At 43.7% G+C, this 27,480-nt stretch overlaps 1 protein-coding gene across 3 annotated transcripts in view; it reads left to right on the top strand.

Annotated features, from left to right (window-relative positions):
- LOC140211205 (ubiquitin-like modifier-activating enzyme 1) overlaps positions 1–27,480 on the top strand; it is a 468,204-nt gene that overhangs the window by 51,707 nt on the left and 389,017 nt on the right. For all 3 annotated transcript variants that reach the window (XM_072280798.1, XM_072280799.1, XM_072280800.1), the window contains exons 12-14: positions 3,536–3,616; positions 10,846–11,001; positions 22,730–22,895. In XM_072280798.1, the coding sequence (XP_072136899.1) occupies positions 3,536–3,616; positions 10,846–11,001; positions 22,730–22,895 (403 nt within the window). The remainder of the gene's footprint in view (positions 1–3,535; positions 3,617–10,845; positions 11,002–22,729; positions 22,896–27,480) is intronic.

Below are 27,480 nucleotides of genomic sequence, written 5' to 3'. Positions count from 1 at the left end.
CTTTAGCCTACAAAGTACCCAGGACATCTTCGGGAGCGGTGTCTTAGAAAGGCAGCGTCCATCATTAAGGACCTCCAGCAACTAGGGCATGCCTTTTCTCAATGTTACCATCAGGTCGGAGGCACACACCCAGCGATTCAGAAACAGCTTCTTCCTCTCTGCCATCCGATTCCTGAATGGACATTGAACCCTTGGACACTACCTCAATTTTAATATACAGTTTTTCTGTTTTTGCATGATTTTTAATCTATTCACTATATGTATACTGTAATTGGTTTATTTATTATTATTATAATTTTTATTCTGATTCAAACAGAGACAACTATGGGAGGGCCGAGTCGCTTTCTATATTTAAAGCAAGGTTGATAGGTTCTTGATTAGTCAGGGCATTAAAGGTTACAGGGAGAAGTTAGGAGAATGGGTTTGAGATGGATAATAAATCAGCCGTGATAGAATGGTGGAACAGACTACCCTGATGGGCCAAATGGCCTAATTCTGCTCCTATGTATATTTTATAGTGATTCAGTTATTGAACTGGTACATGAATTGAGATGATTAACATACAGTATATTGTGACTGGCAGGATTGAGTAATTTGACAGACTCTGGGAACATGTTGCCAAACAAGTTGTTAATTGATTAATTATCATTATCTGAGGCCTGAGTGTGTAAATGCAAATTACTAGATTAAGCTGGTCTGGTTTGTCTGTCACAGGTATCAGTGGATCATGTTAATTTGTGTATCTGATAAGACCTTAGAGGATGTACTGATAACTGTCTGCATCTACATAAAGTAGAGAAAAAAACACCGGATTTATTTGTTGAATTTGACACAATTAACAGTCAGCATAAACCATGAGAATTGATTTTTATAAAAGCCAGAATCAGGTATATTATCACTGATATGTGATGTGAAATTTATTTTTTGTGGCAGCAGTACAGTGCAGAGATATATTTATATTTCCCTCTTCATAATTTTATCAAGAGAAATAATATAATAAATATAGGTCCACAATCCCTCATCTGAAATTCTGAAATCCGAAAAGCTCCAAAACCCGAAGTTTTTTTCGTGGAGTGTGGAGCACATCATAACAAGGCTTGTTTGGCACGCCAACAGCTGACGTCACTCAGGTGTGACGTGGCAGCACTAGCAGAGGCCGCCAGACGTCAGTTGTGGCTCAGCGCTCGTACTGGTTACATGTGCATTTGCTGTTCGCTGATATTTTGTGTTCACTGTTGACTTTGTGTTTAATTTCACTGTGAAAATGTCAAAAAGAGCTGCAGATACCCCTATGGGTAACAATGAGAAAAAGAGAAGGAAGCATCTATCATTATCAATAATGCAGAAAGTATTCAGAGGGTTGGCTGCAGAAATTTAAGAAGCGTCATGGTGGAAAATATCTGAAAATCTGTGGTGAAAAAGCTTCTGCTGATCATGAAGCAGCTGAAAATTACATTGACAAATTTGCCAAATTAATATCTGATGAAAACCTTAGCCCTGAACAAATTTACAATGCTGATGGAACAGCTTTCTACTGGCACTACGTTCCTAGAAAAACGTTAACAATGGCTGATGAGGATATGGTGAAAATGTGTGTTCAGTTAATTGCTGGCCTTGAACAACGTGCATTTATCAGTAAGCAAGAGATTATGGCGGTTCACTTAGGTTTATGTCTAAGCAATCTATGTTAATGAGACAGAGGACACTTGAAGAGGTCTAAAAACGCCATCTGTCGTAGTGCTGCTTCATAACTGGAGAATCCTGGCCCATCAGGTACCTGTAGAGTACTTAGCTTTGTTTGCCAGACGTAGTGCAACTTAACTAGAGGTACCTGTACGTAAACACGAGGAATTCTGCAGATGCTGGAAATTCAAGCAACACGCATCAAAGTTGCTGGTGAACGTAGCAGGCCAAGCAGCATCTCTAGGAAGAGGTAAGGGTCTCGGCCTGAAACATCGACTGTACCTCTTCCTAGAGATGCTGCCTGGCCTGCTGCATTCACCAGCAACTTTGATGTGTGGTACCTGTACCTATTTAGCTTTGTTTGAACCTGTATATGTCCTAGAGTATATACGTTCTACATTTATTCCAATAAGTCATTTACCATGTGTTTGATTCGGTTCGTTTGAAGCTGTATGTTTTTATGTTTTATTGAATTTTTTGGTGGAAATAAAATGTACTAGTGTATTTATGGTCTATAATTGTCCCACTATTTCATTTATCAGTATATTACTCTATAAATAAACTGTAATGGTATTTGTAAAAGAGCGCGGATTGGGAAAACCCCGTAGTTCTCTCTCCAGCACTGGTTTGAGCATGTACAGAATCTTTTTCTTGTCATTATTCCCTAAACAATACAGTATAACAACTATTCACATAGTATTTACATTGTATTAGGTATTATAAGTAATCTACTGATGATTTATAGTATACGGAGGATGTGCATAGGTCCGGAACTCCCCCGGGTCCTAAAGTCCACTGCACTGAGACAGGTTAATTATCAATATAATTATCAATTTTCTGAAATCCGAAAAATTCTGAATTCTGAAATGCAACTGGCCCCAGGGATTTCGGATAAGCGATTGTGGACCTGTATTATGTGTTTATATTTATTGTGTTTTTTTTTGTGTTATCTATCTTTTGTGTTTTTCTTGTGACGCTTCAGATCAGGAGTAACAATTATTTTGTTCTCCTTTGCACTTGTGTACTGGAAAAGAAATGTTGGATATGTCACAAACATTGAAACAGAGTGAAATGTGTTGGTTTGTGTCAACGATCCACACAGCCAGAGGATTGTGCTGAGGGCAATCCACAAGTGTCACCAGGCTTATGGTGTCAATGTAGCATGCTCACAATCCATTAACCCTAACCATACAAAGTAACTACATTGAATAGAGGAGAGCTGTTAAGAGACATAGATCGAGTGGACCCTTTTCCTGAGGGTGACTTAACTAAGACATACTTTTAAGGCAACTGGAGGGAAGTATGGAGTGATGTTACAGAGTGGTGAATGCACGGAATGCCCTGCCAAGGACTGTGGTACAGGCAGATCCATTAGGGACATTTACAAGAGATTTAGATAGGCACATGGATGATAGAAAAATGGAGTGCTATGACAGAGGGAAGGGTGAGATTGATCATGGAGTAGGTTTAAAGGTCAGCACCACATAGTGGGCCGAAGGGCCTGTACTGTGCTGGAATCTTCTATGTTCTAAAACTAAAGCAATATCAAGCTAGTGTTCATGAACTGTTCAGAAATGTGATTGCAGAGGTGAAGAAGCTGTTTCTGAAACATTGAGTGTTTGTCTTCAGACTCCTGTATCTTCTCCCTGATGGTAGCGATGAGAAGAGGGCATGTCCTGGGTGGTGAAGGTCCTTGATCAGCTGTCTTTATAACATTGCTAATGCAATGGTGTACTAGAGTGAGGGCCAAGAGACCGTCCCCACTCTGAATTCTTTCTTCTCGTTACGGTTCGACAGGTGGTGGTTCAGTGAGAAAGCTCAGACTAAGTTAACCAGCTCCTTTTCTGTGCAGAGAGATTGCCGATATGATGGACAGACTACAGTCTTTGGGATGGACTTTCAACAGAAGCTGAATTCGCAGAAATATTTCCTGGTAAGTGTAGAATGCAGTCTGAGAATGTGTTTGAATGCCACCCGAGATTGTTGTGTGATTGCAGTCTGAATGCAGTCCGAATGCAGTCTGAGATTACAGTCTGAATGCAGCCTGAGATTGTGGTCTGAATGCGGTCCGAATGCAGTCTGAGATTACAGTCTGAATGCAGCCTGAGATTGCGGTCCTAATGCAGTCTGAGACTGCAGTCTGAATGCAGCCTGAGATTGTGGTCTGAATGCGGTCCGAATGCAGTCTGAGATTACAGTCTGAATGCAGCCTGAGATTGCGGTCTGAATGCGGTCCGAATGCAGTCTGAGATTGCAGTCTGAGATTGTGGTCCAAATGCAGTCTGAGACTATGGTTGCCAACTTTCTCATGCCCAAATAAAGGACAAAAGTAGCAGTCAAATATGGGACACTTGTGTTTACCTTGAGAAAGACTACCACTACCATGAAGCAGCTGTGTGCACATGCGTGATGTGCACATGTGTATACATGCCGATTTTTTTCTACCAATGGTTTTGGCTTAATCTTCCCGATTCTGTCTGAATGAAACTACACTGTACATACATTATTTCTACTTTATAAGGAGGGAGGGGGGAAGGGAACGTCGACTCAGACCATGAGAGGCCTGGGTTGGGCATTGTCGTGCCTTACAAGACGCAGATTGGAAGTCTGTGTGGGGCTTTATATAGACTGTGTATTTATCATATCATTCCTGCTTTTACTATATCTTAGTGTTATTTTAGGTTTTATGTGTTATTTGGTAGGTTATTTTTTGGGTCTGGGAACGCTCAAAAATTTTTCCCATATGAATTAATGGTAATTGCTTCTTCGCTTTACGCCATTTCAGCTTACGAACAGTTTCATAGGAATGCTGTACCTTAGCGGAGGAAAAACAGGACAAGGGCGATCCCATATGGGACAAACCAATTTAGCCCAATATACGGGATGCCCCAGCTAATATAGGACAGTTGGCAACCCTATTTGAGACTGCAATCCAAATGCAGTCTGAGATTGGCACTTGCTGGGTTTTTGTGGCAAGGGGGTGACTGATGAAAGATTTGACAATAGACAATAGGTGCAGGAGTAGGCCATTCAGCCCTTCAAGCCAGCACCACCATTCACTGTCATCATGGCTGATCATCCACAATCAGTACCCTTTTCCTGCCTTCTCCCCATATTGGAAGGATTGGAGGGAGGCGAATGTTGTTCCCTTGTTCAAAAAAGATAGTAGGGATAGTCTGGGTAATTATAGACCAGTGAGCCTTACGTCTCTGGTGGGAAAGCTGTTGGAAAAGATTCTTAGAGATAGGATCTATAGGCATTTAGAGGATCATGGTCTGATCAGGGACAGTCAGCATGGCTTTGTGAAGGGCAGATCGTGTCTAACAAGCCTGATAGAGTTCTTTGAGGAGGTGACCAGACATATAGATGAGGGTAGTGCAGTGGATGTGATCTATATGGATTTTAGTAAGGCATTTGACAAGGTTCCACACGGTAGGCTTATTCAGAATGTTAGAAGGCATGGGATCCAGGGAAGTTTGGCCAGGTGGATTCAGAATTGGCTTGCCTGCAGAAGGCAGAGGGTGGTGATGGAGGGAGTACATTCAGATTGGAGGATTGTGACTAGTGGTGTCCCACAAGGATCTGTTCTGGAACCTCTACTTTTCATGATTTTTATTAACGACCTGGATGTTGGGGTAGAAGGGTGGGTTGGCAAGTTTTGCAGACGACACAAAGGTTGGTGGTGTTGTAGATAGTGTAGAGGATTGTCAAAGATTGCAGAGAGACATTGATAGGATGCAGAAGTGGGCTGAGAAGTGGCAGATGGAGTTCAACCCAGAGAAGTGTGAGGTGGTACACTTTGGAAGGACAAACTCCAAGGCAGAGTACAAAGTAAATGGCAGGATACTTAGTAGTGTGGAGGAGCAGAGGGATCTCGGGGTACATGTCCACAGATCCCTGAAAGTTGCCCCACGGGTGGATAGGGTAGTTAAGAAAGCTTATGGGGTGTTAGCTTTCATAAGTTGAGGGATAGAGTTTAAGAGTTGCGATGTAATGATGCAGCTCTATAAAACGCTGGTTAGGCCACACTTGGAGTATTGTGTCCAGTTCTGGTCACCTCACTATAGGAAGGATGTGGAAGCGTTGGAAAGGGTACAGAGGAGATTTACCAGGATGCTGCCTGGTTTAGAAAGTATGCATTATGATCAGAGATTAAGGGAGCTAGGGCTTTACTTTTTGGAGAGAAGGAGGATGAGAGGAGACATGATAGAGGTGTACAAGATAATAAGAGGAATAGATAGAGTGGATAGCCAGCACCTCTTCCCCAGGGCACCACTGCTCAATACAAGAGGATATGGCTTTAAGGTAAGGGGTGGGAAGTTCAAGGGGGATATTAGAGGAAGGTTTTTTACTCAGAGAGTGGTTGGTGCGTGGAATGCACTGCCTGAGTCAGTGGTGGAGGCAGATACACTAGTGAAGTTTAAGAGACTACTAGACAGGTATATGGAGGAATCTAAGGTGGGGGCTTATATGGGAGGCAGGGTTTGAGGGTCGGTACAACATTGTGGGCTGAAGGGCCTGTACTGTGCTGTACTATTCTATATCCCTTCACACCACTATCTTTAAGAGCTCTATCTAACTCTTTTTTGAAAGAATCCAGAGAATTGGCCTCCACTGCCTTCTGAGGCAGAGCATTCCACAGATCCACAACCCTCTGTGTGAAAAAGTTTTTCCTCAACTCAGTTCTAAATTGTCTACCCCTTATTCTTAAACTGTGGCCTCTGGTTCTGGACTCCCTCAACATCGGGAACATGTTTCCTGCCTCTAGCGTGTCCAATCCCTTAATAATCTTATGTTTCGATCAGATCCCCTCTCATCCTTCTAAATTCCAGTGTATACAAGCCCAGTCGCTCCAATCTTTCAGCATATGACAGTCCTGCCATCCAGAGAATTAACCTTGTGAACCTACGCTGCACTCCCTCAATAGCAAGAATGTCCTTCCTCAAATTTGGAGACCAAAACTGTGGAGATTTCATTTTCATTTCATTCATCAGCTATGGGTGTCATAGTGAGGCCTCCAATTATTTCTATTCCTACTTTCCCTCAAGTTTTCTGCTCAGTACCTGGATAGAGGGATGTAGGCCAAAGCCAAGCAAATGAGACCAGCGAACCTGGTTAATATGGATGCTTTGAGGTAGTCATAGGGGATTCCATAGTGAGGGAAACAGACAGGAGGTTCTGCCAGCCTGATAGAGATACCCGCATGGTGTGTTGCCTCCCTGGTGCCAGGGTACAGGATGTCTCAGATCGGGTGCAGCGTATTCTGAAGGGAGAGGGTGAACAGCCAGAAGTCTTGGTACACGTTGGTACCAATGACATAGGTAGAAAAAGGGAGGAGGTCCTAAAGAGAGAATTCAGGGAGTTGGGTAGGAAGCTGAAAAGCAAGACCTCCAGGTAGTAATCCCAGGATTGCTGCCTGTGCCACGTGCTAGCGAGTGCAAGAATAGCATGATCAGGCGTATTAATGTGTGGCTAAGGGACTGGTGTAGGGGGCAGGGTTTCATATTCCTGGATGATTGGGGCCTCTGCTGGGGCTGGTACGACCTGTACAAAACCACCAAAGGGGTTCAATATCCTAGTGTGCACATTTAATAGCGCTGTTAGGGAGGGTTTAGACTAATTTGGCAAGTGGATGGGAGCCAGAGTGATAGGGTTGAGGAAGGGGAAAATAGAAATAAATCAAAGTTAGCATGCAACAGCCATTATAGAAAGAACAGGCAGGAGATCAGGCTCAATCACAGCCAGTGGCATGAGTTACAGGGCAATAGAGGTGTGGTGCAGTTAAAACAGAAAGCAATAAATACTGGATTGAAAATGTTATATTTGAATGCATGCAGCATAAGGAATAAAATGGACGATCTTGAAATTCAGCTACAGATTGGTAAATATGACATTGTGGCCATCTCTGAAACTTGGCTAAAGGGTGGCTGCCATTGGGAGCTGAACGTCCAAGGATATACGGTATATTGGAAAGATACGTTAGTAGGCAGAAGGGGTTATGTGCCTCTGTGTATAAGAAATAATATTAAATCAACAGAAGGAGATGACATTGGATTGGAAGGTGTAGAGTCTCTATGGGTTGAGTTAAGAAAAGGCAAGCGTAAAAGGACCCTAATGACAGGTATATACAGGCCTCCAAACAGCAGCTGGGATGTGGATTACAAATTACAGCAGAAGATAGAAAAGGTGTGTCAAAAGGGCAATGTCATGATAATTGTTGGGGATTTTAACATGAAAGTGGATTGGGAAAACCAGGCCAGTACTGGACCTCAAGGGAGAGAATTTGTAGAATGTCTAAGGGATGGCTTTTCAGAACAGCTTGTTGTTGAGCCCACTTGGGATTGGCTGTGCTAGATTGGGTGTTGTGCAATGATCCAGAGGTGATAAGAGAGTTTAAAGTTTAGGAACCCTTAGGGAACAGTGATCACAATGTGATTGAGTTCACATTGAAATTTGAGAAGGAGAAGCTAAATTCCAATGTGTCGGTATTTCGGTGGAATAAAGGAAATGACAATGGCATGTGAGGGGAACTGGCCAAGGTTGACTGGAAAGAGACAGTAACAAGAAGGACAGCAGAGCAGCAATGGCTGGGGTTCCTATGAGAAATGAGGAAGCGCAAGACAGATATATTACAAATAAGAAGAAATTTTCAAAGGGAAGAAGGACACTACCATGGCTGACAAGTGAAGTCAGAGCCAAAGTAAAAGCAAAAGAGAGGGAATACAAGGAAGCCAGAACTAGTGGGAAGATAGAGGATTGGGAAGCTTTTAAAAACTTGCAGAAGGAAACTAAGAAGGTCATTAGGAAGGAAAAGATGAATTAAGAAAGGAAGCTGGTGACTAATATCAAAGAAGATACTAAAAGCTTTTTTAAGTATATTACGGGTAAAAGAGAGTCGAGTGTAAATATAGGACCAATATGAAATGACGCTGGAGATATTGTAATGAGAGATGCAGAGATGGCAGAGGAACTGAATGCGTATTTTGCATCAGTCTTCACAGTGGAAGATGCCTGTAGTATACCGGACATTCAAGAATGTCAGGGAAGTAAAGTTTGTGCAGTGAAAATTACGACTGAGAAGGTGCTCAGGAAACTTAATGGTCTGAGGGTGGATAAATCTCCCAGACCTGATGGAATACACCCTCGGGTTCTGAAGGAAGTAGATGGAGAGATTGTGGAGGCATTTACAATGATCTTTCAAGAATTGATAGATTCTGGCATTGTACCAGATGACAGGAAAATTGCAAATGTTACTCCGCTATTTAAGAAGGGTGCGAGGCAGCAGAAAGGAAACTATAGACCTTTAGCCTGACATCAGTGGTTGGGAAGTTGTTGGAATCGATTGTTAGGGATGAGATTACGGAGTACCTGGAGGCACATGACAAGATAGGCCAAAGCCAGCATAGTTTCCTGAAAGGAAAATCCTGTCTGACAAACCTACTGCAATTTTTGAGGAAATTACAAGTAGGGAAGACAAAGGAGATGCAGTAGATGTGGTGTACTTGGATTTTCAGAAGGCCTTTGACAAGGTACCGCACACGAGGCTGCTTAGCAAGATAAGAGCCCGTGGAATTAAAGGGAAGTTACTAGCATGGGTGGAGCATTGGCTGGTTGGCAGAAAACAGGGATCCAATTCCCAATGGAGTTCCACAGGTGTCGGTGTTGGGACCGCTGCTTTTTATGATGTATGTCAATGATTTGTGGCTAAATTTGCCGATCATACAAAGATAGATGGAGGTGTGGGTAGTGTTGAGGAAACAGAGAGACTTAGATAGTTTAGGGGAATGGGCAAAGAAGTGGCAAATGAAATGCAATATTGGAAAGTGTATGGTCATGCACTTTGGTGGAAGAAATAAACGGGTAGACTATTATTTAGATGGGGAGAGAATTCAAAATGCAGAGATGCAAAGGGACTTGCGAGTCCTTTTGCAAGATACCCTAAAGGTTAACCTCCCGGTTGAGTCGGTTGTGAAGAAGGCAAATGCAATGTTGGCATTCATTTCTAAAGGTAAAAAAAATAAGAGCAGGGATGCGATGTTGAGGCTCTATAAGGCACTCATGAGACCACACTTGGAATATTGTGTGCAGTTTTGGGCTCCTTATTTCAGAAAGGATATACTGACATTGGAGAGGGTTCAGAGAAGATTCACAAGAATGATTACTGGAATGAAAGCATTACCATATGAGGAATGTCTGGCAGCTCTTGGGCTGTATTCCCTGGAGTTCAGGAGAATGAGGGGAATCTCATAGAAACATTCCGAATGTTAAAAGGCCTGAACAGATTAGATATGGCAAAGTTATTTCCCATGGTAGGGGATTCTAGGACAAGAGGGCACGACTTCAGAATTGAAGGACGTCCTTTTAGAACTGAGATGCAGAGAAATTACTTTAGTCAGAGGGTGGTAAATCTGTGGAATTTGTTGCCATGAGCGGCTGTGGAGGCCAAGTCATTGGGTGTATTTAAGGCAGAAATAGATAGGTTCTTGATTAGCCAGGGCATTAAAGGGTGTGGGGATGACTGGAAGGATTGGATCAGCCCGTGATTGAATGGTGGAGCAGGCTCAGTGGGCTGAATGGCCTGCTTCTGCTCCTATATCTTATGGTCTTAAAAAGATTCTTTCTATTCTCAACACCTCTATGACTTTATGGAAGGGGGCAGTTAAGAGTTAACTACCCTCCCTACATGTAGTGCCTCCCATAAAGTCAGTACAGAAACAGGCCCTTCTGGCCAATTGGCACATGCTGACCAAGGTTTCCACCTAAGCCAGTCTCTTGTTCACGTTTGGCCCAATAGGAAAACTTAGCTGCCTCTTCAGCTACTCATTTCCTGTCTGTGGTTGTCCTCTTGGCAAAGTAATTCCCTCTGTCCTCCAGCCCATTTCCCCACCTTTCCATTTGCTTAATCTGAGGTTTTGCTCATTCTGCCCCGTTCTGTCCCACTTTTCACCTCCCTCTTCCCGAGAGAGGTCAGAGGAAGCTCTGGCAGCTCCATCTTACTTGCTTGTCTACTTTAAAGGCTTTTTCCACCACTGCCATCTTTGATGTCTTCCCAGGAGGTTGGTCATTTTGCAATAAGCCCCCACCCCAAGCATACCCTTGAGATTGGGAAAGGGGTTTTTGCCCTGCGAGACTGCCTCACTCATCCTCATTGTGCTTGTGCAGGTGGGTGCCGGTGCCATTGGATGTGAGCTACTGAAGAACTTTGCCATGATTGGTCTGGGAGCAGGAGAAGGTGGGAGCATCACTGTGACGGACATGGACACCATTGAGCGGTCAAACCTCAACCGGCAGTTCCTCTTCAGGCCCAGTGACATTGCGGTGAGTCAAAGCAAATGGCATAACTTTGGTCTGCTGGAGAGATCAAAATAATGTAGAACATAGAACAACCATTTAACCTACTCGAAGATCAATCTAATGTTTCCCTTCCACATAGCCCCCATTTTTAATCATCCATGTGCCTATATAAGAGTCTCCTAAATGTTCCTAATGTATCTCTCTCCGCCACTACCACTGGCAGGGCATTCTACGCTCCCACCACTCGCTGTGAACTTACCTCTGACATTCACCCTCCCACCTCCCCAGCCATACTCTCCTCCAATCACCTTAAAGTTATGCCCAGACATAGTATCCATTTTGGCCCTGGGAAAAAGTTTTTGGCTATCCACTCAATCTGTACCTCTTATCAATTTATACACCTCTATTACCAGGGCGGCATCAGGCTGGCATAGTGGTTAGTGTAATACCATTATAGCCCATGGTGTCGGAGAGCACTGTGAAAGGGTTAATAGTTTGACCAATAAGCACCTTATTGCTTAATCCCCTGACAGCCCAGATGTGGTCATGTATACATGGGGTCTTGCTCCAGTGTTTTGGGATGATATTTGGGTCTGTTTCCGTCTGCTGGATGAAATATCCACTAGGTGGCAGCAACATCCCACACATCAAAGATTGAGAAGCGAGTTCAGAGGACCCGAGATTTCCCTGAGCTAGTGAATTCAAAGTGAAGTGTGGTCACTCATTTCCGTGGGGGTAAATCTCAGTGGGAAGATTTGGAGACAAGGCAAGATGTTGACTACTGGAATAAAGACACCCCCCTCCCCTGTATATAGGGTCTTGTTGAAATAGAATAAAGCTCATATCCACTTGTAATTATGTCCATCTTTATTTATGTATAGTTTCTCATACACTTTATTGCATTTCTTAATTTTCCTGTGAATGCCTGTAAGGAAAGATTTTGTATACACACTGTCATAGACGGTGACATATGCACACAGTGATAATAAATTTTGACTTGAACATAGCAGATGATCACAAGATTTGCTGCCTTTCTGAAAGTTTTGCACTAAGAGAAAGTTAGCAAGCTGGCCCCGTGCCCTTGCCCTCCCCCGCCTTCCCTTTGACCTTGCCCTCGCCCTCACTACCCCTCCCCCACACCCACCCTTTCGCTCTCATCCTCCAAGTCGCCCTCACCCATTACCCTCACCTCTCTCTCCCCTCTCCCCCTCCCCTCCTTCCCTCCCTTCTCCCCCACTGCCCCTCCCCACCCCATCACCCTCCCTATATCTCTCCCCCGCCCACTCCACCCTCTCCCACCACTACCTTCTTCACTATTTCCTTCACTATCTTCTTCACTATCTCCTCCACCATCTTTCCCGCCATCTTCCTCCACCATCTCTTCCCCCTCTTCCTCCCCTCTCCCCCTCTTCTTCCCCTCTCCCCCTCTTCTTCCCCTCTCCCCCTCTTCTTCCCTTCTCCCCTTCCTCCCTTCTCCCCCTTCCTCCCCTTTCCCCCTCTTCTTCCCCTCTCCCCCTCTTCTTCCCCTCTCTTCCCCTCTCCCCTCCATCCTCCATATACCCCAACCCCATCTCTCTCCTTCTTTCCCCATCTCCCCCTCCCTCACCCTCTCTGCCCTCTCTCTTTCCCCTTAACTATACCCCCATCCCATCTCTCTCTCCACTCTCCCCTTCTCCTCCTCCCTCTTTCTCCCTCTCCACCCTCAATGCTCCTCTCCCCTCCACAACCTCTCACTCCTCTCTCCACCCCTCTTCCCCTGTATATCCCCTTTGCCATCACCCCCACCCCCCTCAACCCCTCCCCTCACTCTCTCCCCTCTCCTCACTCTCCTACCCTTCTCACCCCTCTCTCCCCCTTTCTTCCTCCTGCATCCCCATATATTCCATCCCCATCTCTCCCCCTCTTCCTCTGTCCCCCTACTATCCTCCTGTATACCTCCTTCTCCATCTTTCCCCCTCTTTCCCCTTTTCTATCCCCCTTCCCATCTCTCTATCCACTCTCCCCTCCTTGCTCTTTCTCCCCTCTTCCCCTCTAACCTCTATGCCCCATCCCCCCTCCCCATCTCTCCCCTCTGTCCCCCTCTCTCCCACACCCTCCTCTCACCCTCTTCCCCCCCCCCCACGCTCCATCTACATTCACTTGCCCTCTCACCCTCACTCTAGATTGGTTATGATCTTTCAAGAATCGCTTGATTATGGTGTGGTTCTGGAGGACTGGAAAGGAGGAAAGCAAAAAAAAGATTATCGGCCAATTGGCCTAACCTCAGTGGTTAGGAAAGTGTTGGAGTCCATTATTAAGGATGAAGTTTTGGGGTACTTGGAGATTAATGATAAAAATAAGTCAAAGTCAGCATGGTTTCTATAAAGGGACATCATCCTGGCAATATTGTTAGAGTTCTTTGAGGAAGTAACAAGGAGAGTGGACAAAGGAGAGGCAGTGGATGTTACTTACTTTGCTTTTCAGAAGGCATTTGATAAAAGTGCCACACATGAGGCTGCTTAACAAGGTAAAATTCCATGGCATTACAGGAAGGATACTGGCATGACAGGCTGACAGGCTGACAGGCAGGAGGCAGTGAGTAGGAATAAATGGGTCCTTTTCTGGTTGGCTGTCAGTGACTGGTGGTATTCCTCATGGGTCAGTATTGGGACCGTTACTTTTCACATTGTTTGTCGTTGATTTAGATAATGGAATTGATGGCTTTGTGGCAAATTTTGCAGATGATACGAAGATAGGTGGAGGCTAGGTAGTGCTGAGGAAGAAGGATGGACAAATTGGAAGAATGGGCAAAAAAGTGTCAGATGGAATACAGTGTTGGGAAATGTATGATAATGCATTTTGGTAAAAGGAACAATAGTTCAAACTATTATCTAAATCGGGAGAAAATTCAAACATCAAAGGTGCAAAGGGACTTCGGAGTCCTTGTGCAAGAATCCTAGAAGGTTAATTTGAGGTTGAGTATGTGTTAAAGAAGGCAAATGCACTGTTGGCATTTATTTCAAGGGGAATAGAATATAAAAACAAGGAGATATTGCTGAGGCTTTATAAGACACTAGTCAGGCTGCACTTGGAGTATTGTCAACAGTTTTGGGCCCCATATCCCAGAAAGGATGCGTTGTCATTGAGAGAGTCCAGAGTAGGTTCATGAGGATGATTCCGGAATGAACGGGTGAACATGTGAGGTGTGTTTAGCAGCTTTGGGCCTGTACTCACTGGAATTTAGAAGAACGTGGGTGGAATCTCATTGAAAACGACTGAATGTTGAAAGGACTAGCTAAGGTGGATGTGGAGAGGATGTTTCCTTTGGTGGGGATGTCCAGAACCAGAGGGCACTGCTTAAAGATTGAGGGGCAACTTTTTAGAACAGAGGTAAGGAGGACTTTTTTTAGCCAGACAGTAGTGAATCTGTGGAATGCTCTGCCATAGACAGCTGTTGAGGCCAAGACCTTGGGTATATTTAAAGCAAAAGTTGATATTTTCCTGGTTGGTCAAGGCATCAAAGGTTATGGTGAGAAGGGAGATGTATGGGGTTAAGTGGGATCCGGGATCAGCCGTGATGGAATGGCAGAACAGAATGGAATGGACTAAATGGCCTCATTCTGCTCCCCTGTCCTATGGTCTCTTTCACAGGGTAAACATGCCAAATACAGAGTGCATACATTTAAAGCAAGAGTGACGAAGTTCAAAAGAGACATGTGGGACAAGTTTCTTTTTACATGGAGAGTGATAGATATCTGGAATGAACTGCCAATAACAACCAACCTTTAGGAGACACATGAACATGCAATGTATGGAGGGATATGGATCGTGTATAGCAGACATATCTACTGAAAGGTGTTGGAAAAGGGTCCTACCCATCATAAAGGATCCTACCCATCCTGCTCATGGACCATTTGTCACACTCCTGTCATGGAGGAGGCTGCATAGCATCCATGCCAGGACGACCAGATTCAAAAACTAACTTTCCCCATGCAGACAGACTGATGAATACCTTCATCCACTGACCCAACCCACCACCACTGTATCACTTCCTGTCAGAGTCACCATGTGTACCGATGGGCATACAATCAAGCTATGTATACTGTATAGGTTATCTTATGTATTTACATTTGTATTTTTTTATTATCGTGTTCTTTATCTTATTGTGAGTTTTTTTGTGTCGCATGGGATCTGGAATAACAATGATTTCCTTCTCCTTTACGGTTGTATACTAGAAATGACATTAAACAACCTTGAACAGTCTTGAGCTGGGCTTAGTTTAGATAGCATCATGGTTATCACAGCCATTGTGGGCTGAATTGCCTCTTCCTATGCTGTAATGTTCTCTGCTCATTCACGTGGTCAGCAGTTCATTCTGAGAACATCCACCTCACAATCCTATTCAGCCAAGCACACCAGCAGGAGGCAGGGTTGGATTGATTCCCTGCTACCTTCTCCTCCTGCAGCCTGTTCTGTGAACTCTCCAGACAGACTTCAGCCCATTCTCCCCCTCTCTCTGTCTGTCTCTCTGTCTGTTCAGAGAATCTCTGGCTCTAATTGAAAGTTGATTAAAGGCACATGTTGTACAGACACTCTATGGATGATTGTTCCCTTTCAGGCCTCTCAGGCTGTGTGTCTCACTCTGGTTTAACCCCATGTGGTGCCATGGCCTTAGGCCTTTTGTCAACAACGGACCTTTGTGCTGTAACCTTGAGAAATTCGGTCATCACCAGAAAGTGAGTTTGCAGAGATCTGTCAGAGAGTCATCCAGACTCTTAAATCCTTCAAACCATCCAATCTGTACTGACCTTCACAAATTTTACTCATCCATAGTCTACTTCCAGATTGAATAGAATAGAATTGAATTGGCTTATTATTGCAACTTGGGTTCATTCCAGCTACTGTCTGTAAGAAGTTAGTATGTTCTCCCCATGAACATATAGTGCTTTGGTTTCCTCCCACTGTCCAAAGATGTATGGCTTAGGGTTGGTAAGTTGTGGGCATGCCATGTTGGTACCAAAGCATGATGACACTTGCCCCCAGCACATCCTTGGACTGTGTAGGTTACTGACACAAAAGAGGCATTTCCCTCGAACAGCACCCCACTAAGGAGCACCAAGCCATTGTCTCCCACACCATCACTGACCTTATTAGCTCTGAGGATCTTTCATTCTCTGCCACCAAGCTCATAGTTCCCATGCCCTGTACCTCTCATTTCTAACTCCTACCCAAGATCCACAAACCGATTGCCCAGGTTTCAGCTTGTTCCTGCCCCACTGAATTCATATCTGCATACCTCGACTCTGTCTAATCCCCCCCAGTTCAGTCCCGTCCATGATACTTCACAGGCTCTGGATCTTTCCAATGGTTTCACGTTCCCTGGCCCCCGTCATCTTACTTTCACCATAGATGTCCAGTCCGTCTACACCTCCATCCCCCACCAGCAAAGCCACAAAGCTGTCCGTTTCTTTCTGGACACCAGACCCAACCAGTTCCCCTCCACCACCACTCTCCTCTGTCTCATGGAACGTCTTCACTCTTAATAGTTTCTCCTTTGGCTCCTCCAAACAAGAGGGATAGCCATGGGCACTCGTATGGGTCCCAGCTATGATTGCCTGTTTGTCGGCTACGTGGAACAGTCCATGTTCCAAGCCTACATTGGTGTCTGTCCCGCACTTTTCCTACATTACGTCAGCGACTACATTGGTGCTGCTTCCTGCACCCATGCCGAGCTCGTCAACTTCATCAACTTTGCCTCCAACTTCCACCCGGCCCTCAAACTTACCTGGTCCACTTCCAACACCTCCCTTCCCTTTCTCGATTTCTCTTTATCTCTGGAGATAGCTTATCTCCTGATGTCTATTACAAACCCACAGGCTCTCACAGCTATCTGAACTATACCTCTTCCCAACTGTTACTAGTAAAAACACCATCTCCTCTCAATTCCTCCATCTCTGCTGCATCTGCTCTCAGGATGAGGCTATTCATTCTAGAATGAAAGAAATATCCTCCTATTTCAAAGAAAGGGGCTTCCCTTCCTCCACCATCAACGCTGCCCTCAACCTCATCTTTTTCATTTCACGCACATCTGCTCTCACCCCATCCTTCTGCCACCCTACCAGAGATAGGGTTCTTCTTGTCCTCACATACCACCCCACCAGCCTCCGTGTCCAGCACATAATTCTCTGCAACCTTGGCCACTCCCAACGAGATCCCACCACCAAGAACACCTTGCCCTCCCCCCCCCACTTTCTGCTTTCCACAAGGATTGCTCCCTACACAGCTCCCATTTGTCCCTCCCTACTGACCTCCCTCCTGGCACATAATTGCAAGCAAAGCAAGTGCTACACCTGCCCCTACACCTCCTCCTTCACTATCACTCAGAGCCCCAAACAGTCCTTCCAGGTGAGGCAACCCTTCACCGGTGAGTCTGCCTGCTGCATATCGATGAGATCCAATCTAGGTTAGGAGTCTGCTTCGCTGAGTGCCTACAGTCTGTCTGCCAGAAAAAGTGGGATTTCCCAGTGGCCACCCATCTTAATTCCACTTCCCATTTCTATTCCAATATGTCAATCCATGGCCTCCTCTACTGTCATGATCAGGCCACACTCAGGTTGGAGGAACAACACCTTATATTCCATCTGGGTAGCCTCCAAACTGATGGCATGAACATCAATTTCTTGAGCTTCCGGTCATGCCCCCCTTTCAACATTCCCCACCCCCTTCCCTTTCTCACCTTGTTTCCTTGCCTACCCACTGCCTCCCTCTGGTGCTTCTCCCCCCTTTTCTTTCTTCCATGGCCTTCTGTCCTCTCCTATCAGACTCCCCCTTCTCTAGCTCTGTATCTCTTTCGCTAATCAACTTCCCAGCTCTTTACTTCACCCCTCCCCGTCCTGGTTTCACCTATCACTTGGTGTTTCTCCCTCCCCTCCCTTACCTTTTAAATCTACTCCTCATCTTTTTTTCTCCAGGCCTGCCGAAGGGTCTCAGCCCAAAACGTCGACCATACTCTTTTCCATAGATGCTGCCTGGCCTGCTGAGTTCCTCCAGCATTTTGTGTGTGTTGCTTGCATTTCACTGTATGTTTTCATGTACATGTGACAAGAAAGGCCAGTCTCCTTAATCTTTTCTCTTTGTTACATTTATTATTGTACAGTGAAATGCAATGTTTCGTATGTTATCCATACAGATAATTAACTACAACAGTGCATTGTAACAAAGGAAAACCATAATGGAATGAGCTTACAGAGAACGTGCAGTGCAGGTAGACAATAGATCAAATCAAAGTAGATTGTGAGGTTAAAAATCCAGCTTGTATTAGGGGACTCATCAATAATCTTGTACCAGCAGGCTAGTGGATTGAACCTGGCAGCATGTGCTTTCAGGATTTTGTAGCTTCTGTCTGATGGGAAGGGTCAGAGAAAGAATGTCCAGGTGGGTAGGGTCTTTAATATTTTTGCTGTGAGAAGTGTAAACAGAGTCCATGGAAGGCTGGTTTTGCTGATGTGCTGAGCTTTGTCCACGCCTCTCTGCCGTTCCTTGCTGTTGCTGACAGAGCCGTTGCCGTACCAATCTGCAATGCCCCTTGATAGGGTGCTTTCTTTTTTTTTGTAATTTATTTTTTATTGAATTTCATCATTGATAAAAATTGGCAAGGATCAAAGGGAACATGCCAAATTTTATATTTAGCTCCCTGAGGAGTAGAGGCATTGGTGAACTTTTTTAGCCATAGCATTTACACAGTTGGACCAGGATATTGGTGATAGAACTAAGACATTCAAACCTCTCAACCTCAGAACCATTGATGTAATGGGAGAGTGTTAAATCCCCTCCACCCCCCCCAACCTTCTTTAAATAAATGATCAGCCTTTATGTTTTGTTGACAATAAGAGAAAGGTTGTTGTCATGACAACTTGTCACTAAGGTGCTCTATCTTCAATGTATCAAGACATCTTCAAAAGGTGATGTTCAAACAGGCAGCATTCATCACTAAAGGACCCCTGTTACCCAAGATATTACCTCTTCTCATTGCTTCCATCAAGGGGGAGGTACAGGAGCCTGAGGAAATGTTTTAGAGACAGCTTCTTCCCCTCTGTCAGGTTTCTCAATGGACAATGAACCAATAAACACTACGTCGCTATTGTTCCCTCTCTTTTTGCTCTTCTTATTTTTAATTTCTTTGTTATGTGTATAAAGTACACCATTTTATACACATATATGTGTGTGCGTGCACATATGCATATATCTGTACTTATTGTAATTTATAGTTTTTATTAAGATGTACTGTACTACTGCCACAAAACAACAAATCTCATGACCTATGCCAGTGATGATAAACCTGATTCTGAGTCCTGTACTCCAACTCATCGCTACTTGAAATTCATCCATTATGGTGGTGTAACCTGCAAACTTGTAGAAGGCATTTGAAAAGAATCTAAGTGTATACAGTCTAAGTGTAATTCACATTGTGTCATTAGTGTATACGGAGTTGAGTAGGATGTAGCTTTGTGGGTCACCAGTGTTGAGGATCATCGTGGTAGAGGTGGTGCTGCCATTCTACCCTTCACCCATCTACTAGGGGCAATTTACAGTGGGCAATTAATTTACCAACCAGGGTATGGGAGGAGACCGTGGCACCCAAAAGAAATTTAACATGTTCCCTTGATTCTTGACAGTTTTTATAGATGCACTATAGAAAACATCTGATCCAGATGGATTATTACTCTGCCTAAAACAAGAAATTGCACAGAATTGTGAACTCAACCCAGTCTATCACATAAGCCTGCTTTCCTTCATATCTCACTGCAGCCAACGTAATCAAGGACCCTTCCAGTCCCAGTCATTCTCTCCTGTTGTCAGAATATACAGAAGCCTCAAGGACAGCTTCTGTCCCACCGGTATCAGTCTCTTGAACTGAACACTCATACACTAAAGATGAATTCTTGATCTCCCAGATGACTTCATCATGGTCCTTTGCACTTTGTTTGTCTACCTGCATTGCACTTTCTCCGTAACTCTATTGCATAGACTGCATTCATGTTCCTTTTTACCGTCTTGATGTACTTGTGTAGGCACACAAAACAAAAGCTTTTCTGTGTATTATGGTACACATGGTGAGATAATAAGGCAATACCATTCACAGGGAGAACATGTAAACTCCACACAGACAGCGCCAAAGGTAAGAATTGAGCTCAGATCTCTCCGGCTATAAGGCAACAGCTCCAATATCTGCGCTAGCCTAAAATCTGAAATGAAAATAGAAACAGTAATGTTTCCAAGGGTGCCTTTTCATTGAGAGAGGTAGGATATTTAGAGAAGTTATTGCATAGGAGGGGTCATTGATCTGAAATGTTAGTTTAGCATCACTTTCCATTGCAGACATTTTGGGCCAAGACCCTCAATAAATGCTGTGAGACCTCAAAGTTCAAAGTAAATTTATTATCAAAATGTATATAGTGTGTCACCATATGCTACCTTGATATTCATTTCCTTGCTATACAATCAAATTTTACAAAAATCTATGCATAAGCGGACAGACTGTACCATTGATCAGGAGGTACAGGAGACTCAAGCCCCGTTCCACAGCTATCACCTTTCAACCATGAGGCTCTTGAACCAGTGTGAATGACTTCACTCACCTCAACTTTGAACAGATTCTACAATCTCTGGACTCAATTTCAAGGACTCTACACTGCATGTTCTCAGCATTATTTATTACTTACACAGTATGTTGTCTTTTGCACATTGGTTGTTTGTCAGTCTTTGTTTATGTATAGTTTTCATAAATTCTAGTGTATTTCTTTATTTTTCCGTAAATTCCTTCAATAAAATGAATCGCAATGTAACATATGGTATCATATAGGAATTGATAATAAATTTTACTTTACAACATAGAACATAGAAATCTACAGAACATTACAGGCCCTTTGGCCCACAATGTTGTGTTGACCATGTAATCTACTCTAGAAACTGCCTTTGAAATGTTTTGAAAGACTGACAACCAATGTGCAAAAGAAGACAAACTGTGTAAATAAAATAATATTGAGGATATGAGTTGTAAACAGTCCTTGAAAGTGAGTCTGTAGATTGTAGAACCTGCTGTGTTCCTCCAGCATTCTGTGTGTGTTGTATCTTTCCACAATTGCTGCTTGATCTGCTGAGTGCTTCCAGAATTTTCTTCCATCTCAGTTTTTTTTAGTTGCTTTTAGTGAAATTTTCTCTTCAGTTATTCTGCTGAAACACTGCCTCTGTGGTGCGGTAAGCATGACACAAAATTTTCAGAAGAGACAAGTAGCTGGTTTCATGATTTATAAACCAAATTCTGTAGATGCTGGAAATCCATAATCACACACACACACACACACACACACACACAAACAAACAAAGCAGATGAGGCTGCATCTATTTAAAGGAATAAACATGTGACATTTCAGACACACTTCATCGGGGATTGGAAAAGAAGAGGGAAGAAGCCAGATTGTGGGGGGAAGGGATAGGAGTACAAGCTGGCAGGTGAGGGGAAGGTGGGTAGATGGAGAGGAGAGATGAAGTAAGAAGCTGGGAAGTGATAGGTAGAAGAGGGAAAGGGCTGAAGAAGAAGGAAGCTGATAGGAGAGGACAGTGGACCATGGAAGAAAAGGACAGAGGAGGGGCACAAGAGGGAGTTGTTGCACAGTTGAGGAGAAGGGATGGGGTGAGGGGGGATTCAGAATGGGGAATGAAAAAAAAGGAGAAGGAGAAGAAATTACCTGAAGATCAAAATAGTGATGTTCGTGCCATCCTGTGGAGGCTACCCAGGTGGAATCTAAAGTGTTGCTCCTCTGAGTATGGCTTTGTTGTTATAGTAAAGGAGGCCATGGTCAGACATATCAGAACGGGAATGGGAAGTTGAATTGAAACGGTAGCCACTGGGAAATCCTGCTGGATGTGGCATACAAAGCAAAGGAGAGAAAGTGCTTGATGAAGCAGCGCCACCCCCCCCCCCCAGTCGATATTAATGTAATTAAAGCATTAATGTAGAGTCTGGGACCAACGACCCTCTGTTATACTGATCATATGGCACTGTTATGAAGCAGGGGCTGTGTTTGTGTAGTGGTATCACAGGTCTGCATCTCATACATAGCAAAGCTGTTTGGCCAGTTACTTATGTCGTAAAGTTCTACAGCACAGAAGTAGCCCCTTCAGCCTGACTCATCCATGTTGTGCTAGTCTCATTTGTCCTTTTATGATTAGGCCATTTGGCCCATTGAGTCTACTCCACCATTCAATTATGGCTGATATTTTTTACAACCTCATTCTCCTGCCTTCTCCCCATAATTCTTAGTCCCATCACCAATCAAGAGCCTATCAATCTATGCCTTAAATATCTATTTTCTCCCTCAACCCCATTCTACTGCCATCTCCCTAATGTTTGACATCTACAATCTATTAATTTTTGTTTTCAATATACCTATTAACTTGGCCTGCACAGCCATCTGTGGTAACAAATTCCATGATTCACCACCCTCTGACAGAAGAAATTCCTTCTCCATCTCTGTTTTAAAACAATGTTATCTTATTCTGAGGCTGTGCCCTCTGGTCCTAGACTCTCTTGCCAGTGGAAAGCTCCATTCTGTCCAGGCCTTTCAGTATCTGAGATTTGCCAAAATATCTGACCTTAAGTTAGTTGTTGTCGCTGGCTTCCAGTGCATGTCATTCTGTGTATATGATCTGAGGTCCACAGTAGAAAACCATTATGGTAACACAGGCTGATTTTGTCTTAAACTCTGAGCAGAAAATGAAGTCTGAGACGGCGGCAGCAGCAGTAAGGAAGATGAATCCCTTCATAAATGTCATTGCTCACCAGAACCGTGTTGGCGAAGAAACAGAGAATATTTACAATCAGGATTTCTTCAATGATCTGAACGGATTGGCGAATGCGTTGGACAATGTTGAGACTCGTAAGTAGCAATGGATATTCAGTCAGTTCCGACTAACCTACTTGTTCTTGGGTAGAAATGACTTCTTATTGTGTTCATCTTAGGCTGACGTTTATCTTGTTACTTCTTGACAACACTAGGGGTTTCCTATTGACATGCTATGATCACTTACAGGAAGTGCATTAACAAGATTTAGCATTGCAAGCTCTCAGAAGCAATGGATTGATTAGGACCAGATTAGTTCTTTTAAGGTGGGATAACTAAGAGCATAATGGAAGAGGGGAGGTTATGTCAAACACCTTTAATCTTTCTCCATCATTCAGGAAGATCAAACCTGATCTGCTCTTAGCCTCAGCTCCACCTTCCTGCCTGTTCCTCGTAAGCAGTCACTCTCCTACAGTGCAAAACATGCCTATTTCCTCTTTGCATATATTCAGCGCCTCCATCTCCACACGTCAATGCAGCAGAATATTCCAGATTCACGGTCCTCAACAGAGGAATCCTTCCTATTCATAATCTGGCTGATTCCATACCTGAAGAAGGTATTCCCCTATATCCAGATTTTGCCATGAGGGGAAGTATCTCCTCTATCTAATCCCATTGATATTGAGAGTCTCAAGATCACCCTTCAATCTTATGAACCCCGGAGATATGGGTTGAGCTTCTTAATCTTGTACAATAACTCCTTTGTACCTCCAATCGATCCAGTGAATTTTCACTACAATGCCTCCAAGTGAAGTCAATCCTGGGGAAAGGAAACCCAGAACCAATGGCAAGCTACTATGGGCAATGGTTTCTTTTATGTCCACCTATGGGGGCAGATATCCATAAGATAATACCAAACTATGTGGCACTCAGAAGTTGAACACAACAGAGAGAACAAGGCCAGGCCACAAAAATTGTGCAATGAACAGTCCTTTCTAAAACTCTTCTCTCACCCTCAGTTGGTGCTCTGCAGCCCTGAGTTCAAATCAGAAGTACAAGTTTCCTCTCAGCAGATGGAAAGTTGTTTAACATCGCAATCACTCGAGTTGAGTATGATATTCTTTAAAGGGTTGTCTAGGTGGATTCTCCTAATGGAGAATGTTTGTACATGATTTTGTTTAACGTGGGAAGCTGATGCACAGGCAGACACCTCACAGTCCTTGAGAGATCTGGATCAGAGTCCCGTGAGACCCATCACTGCAGCAGCCTTCACTATCAATGTGACGTATCATCACCTACTGCCAGCTTTGGTTGGATTGCTGTTTGTCTGAAACCTTCCCTTGATAACATAAGAACATAAGAAATGGGAGGAGGAGTAGGCCAACTGGCCTACCGAGCCTGCTCCGCCATTCAATAAGATCATGGCTGACCTGGCCATGGACTTATCTCCACCTACCTGCCTTTTCCCCATAACCCGTAATTCTCCTACTATGCAAAAATCTATCCAACCTTGTCTTAAATATATTTATGAAGGTAGCCTCCACTGCTTCATTGGGCAGAGAATTCCACAGATTCACCACTCTCTGAGAAAAGTAGTTTCTCCTCATCTCCATTCTAAATTTACTCCCCCAAATCTTGAGGCTATGTCCCCTAGTTCTAGTCTCACCTACCAATGGAAACAACTTCCTACCTCTACCTTATCTATCCCTTTCATAATTTTATATGTTTCTATAAGATCTCCTCTCATTCTTCTGAATTCCTGCGAGTATAGTCCCAGGTGACTCAATCTCTCCTCATTGTCTAACCCCCTCATCTCTGGAATCAACCTGGTGAACCTCCTCTGCACTGCCTCCAAAGCCAGTATATCATTCTTCAAGTAAGGAAACCAGAACTGCATGCAGTACTCCAGGTGCAACCTCACCAGTACCCTGTACAATTGCAGCATAACCTCCCTGCTGTTAAATTCAATCTCTCTAGCATTGAAGGCCAACATCCCATTTATCTTCTTGATAGCCTGCTGCACATGCAAACCACTCTTTTGTTATTCATGCACAAGCACTCCCAAGTCCCTTTGTATAGCAGCATGCTGCATTTTTTTTTTTTACCATTTAAACAATAATCTGCTATTTTCTTTTTCCTTCTTAAGTGGGTGACCTCACATTTAACAACGTTGTACTCCAGACCCTTGCCCACTCACTTAATCTATCTATATCCCTCTGCAGACTCTCCATATCTTCTGCACAATTTGCTTTTGCAATCAATTTAGTATCATCAGCAAACTTAGATACACTACACTCAATTCCCTCTTCCAGATCGTTAATGTGTATCATGAACAGTTGCAGACCCAGTACCGACTCCTGAGGCATAAGTCTTTTACATGGCATCTTATAGAACACCTTCTGGAAATCCAAGTAAATAACGTCCATCTATTCCCCTCTGTCCACTGTGTTCATTATATCCTCAAAGAACTCCAGTAAGTTTGTCAAACAGGACCTGCCTTTGCTGAATCCATGCTGCATCTGCCTGATGGATCCATTTCTTTTAAGATGCCTCGCTATTTCTGCTTTAATGATAGCTTCAAGCATTTTCCCAACTACTGATGTTAAACTAACTGGCCTATAATTACTTGCCTTTTTCCTCCATCCTTTTTTGAACAGTGGCATGATATTCGTTGCCATCTAATCTGCCAGGACCTGTCCAGAGTCCAGAGAATTTTGGTAAATCATCACCAAAGCCTCTGCTATCATTTCTGCCATTCCTTTCAGTACCCTGGGATTCATTCCATCAGGGCCAGGGGACTTATCTCTCTTTAGGCTCACAAGTTTGCTCAACACTACCTCTTTAGTGATAGCTATTATATCGAAGTCCTCACCTCCCATCGCATCCATAACATCTCTTTTTGGCATGTTAGACATGTCCTGCACCCTGAAGACTAACACAAAATAGCCATTCAAAGCATTAGCTATTTCCTGATTACCCAATATCTCCCTTCTCATCCTCCAAGGGACCTACATTTACTTTAACCACTTTTTTCGTTTTATTTAATTATAAAAACTTTTACCTTATCACTGTGGATGACACTACCAGGAGCTCAGATGGCATCGCTCTCGGGATGTCAGGAACACACAAACCTCTCCGCCATGACAAGGTGATGATCTAGGAGAAGGTTGCTCTGTTTACCCTTAAACACATGTTGGAGTCTGCCCAATTTTGACATTTTGACACGCCTCAATAATGTGCCATCACCTCAGAAGTCTAAAGAATCTTCTCTTTAAAGTCTTAAATTGTCTGTTAATTGTTCAAGACAGCAAAAAATGGAGCTTCTTGTACTTGGCGCCAGTTGGCACTTCAGTTGTTTGAACTGCTGTGCGATCATTGGGATGGAGCCAATCCTCCCCCAAGCTGATTGCGAGTGTCAAGAGTTTGTGGAAGCAAAGACTACTGAAGAAAAAATTTTACATTAAAATTGAGCCCTTATTTGGTAATCACTGCCATGAGGGAAAAAGGCCACAAAAATGTTTGTTCTAAGTTTGGTGTGGTAAACAAGTTGGGGAGCTAGGGGAGGAGAGAAGTAGAGTGAAACTGGTGTAGGAGTCTGAAAACTAGGGTTAAAGTTCTCCAAGTTCTACAGTTCCCAGACAATTGAAATGTTCCAACACATGATTATTGGAGGATTATAAGTGGTGGTTTGGGAGAGTGCTAGGGGTTTGGGGGTTGTGGTATGCTGAGAGAAATGGTCATATTGCTTTCCCTTGAAAGTGGTTAGATTGTGTTATAGAAACATCCTGAATGTGTTCTAAAGTAAACCTAGCATTGTCTGTTCAATCACAAACAAGAGAATATCTGCAGATGCTGGAATTCCAAGTAATGCACACAAAATGCTAGAGGAACTCGGCAGGCCAGGCAGCATCTATGGGCAAGAGTACAGTTGACGTTTCAGGATGAGCCCCTTCAGCAGAACTGTACTCTAAACCTCCTACATTTTAACTTAAACCTCTACCTTTTGGCTTAGATGCCACTTCTATGAAGAAGTGTTTCTTTTTGTCAACCTTGTCTATGCTTCCTCATCACTTCCTATATCTCAGTCTCCCTCAGTTTCCTCTGTTCTAGAGGATCAAACCAACTTTCCACAATCTCACCTCATCTATAAAACGCTCCCAACCGCACCTTCTGTAGTTCAATCATCTTCTTTCCAGTCTGTGGCAACCATAACTGTACACACAATGTGCGAAAAAGAACAAATCATACAGACAATAAAAAAGTAAACAAATACACACAGAACATGAACTGCAGAGTCCCCGAAAGTGAATCCAAAGTCACGGAGCTAGTCCAGCACTACAGCTGGTCTAGGAACTCGATGGCCAAAGGCCGCAACCATGGAAACAGCTCAGTGCTGAGGCCAGTAAAGCCTCATGGAGTAGTGAGCTGAACACCAGTTTGTCCTTTGCCCTCAGCGTCGACACCTCGACCTTCTTAATCTGGTTTGGCACTTAAATTGACTAAACGTCAGAATGTGAAGGTAATGAAAGGCCGACTGGTGAGAAGAATAGAAGAACATGGAGCACTCAGACTGTAATGAAGCTAAAGGCAATTGCGGGAACAGAGATGAAAACTGGTAGAAAACAGGCTATCAGGGGTTAAAATGCATATATACAGTTAGGAAGTTCATGGCAACCCAAGC

This window comes from Mobula birostris, chromosome 16, assembly GCF_030028105.1.
Source record: "Mobula birostris isolate sMobBir1 chromosome 16, sMobBir1.hap1, whole genome shotgun sequence".
NCBI classification, from domain to species: Eukaryota; Metazoa; Chordata; class Chondrichthyes; order Myliobatiformes; family Myliobatidae; genus Mobula; species Mobula birostris.
The sequence above is the reverse complement of the archived record's forward strand: the minus strand, read 5'-3'. Positions and strand labels throughout refer to the sequence as shown.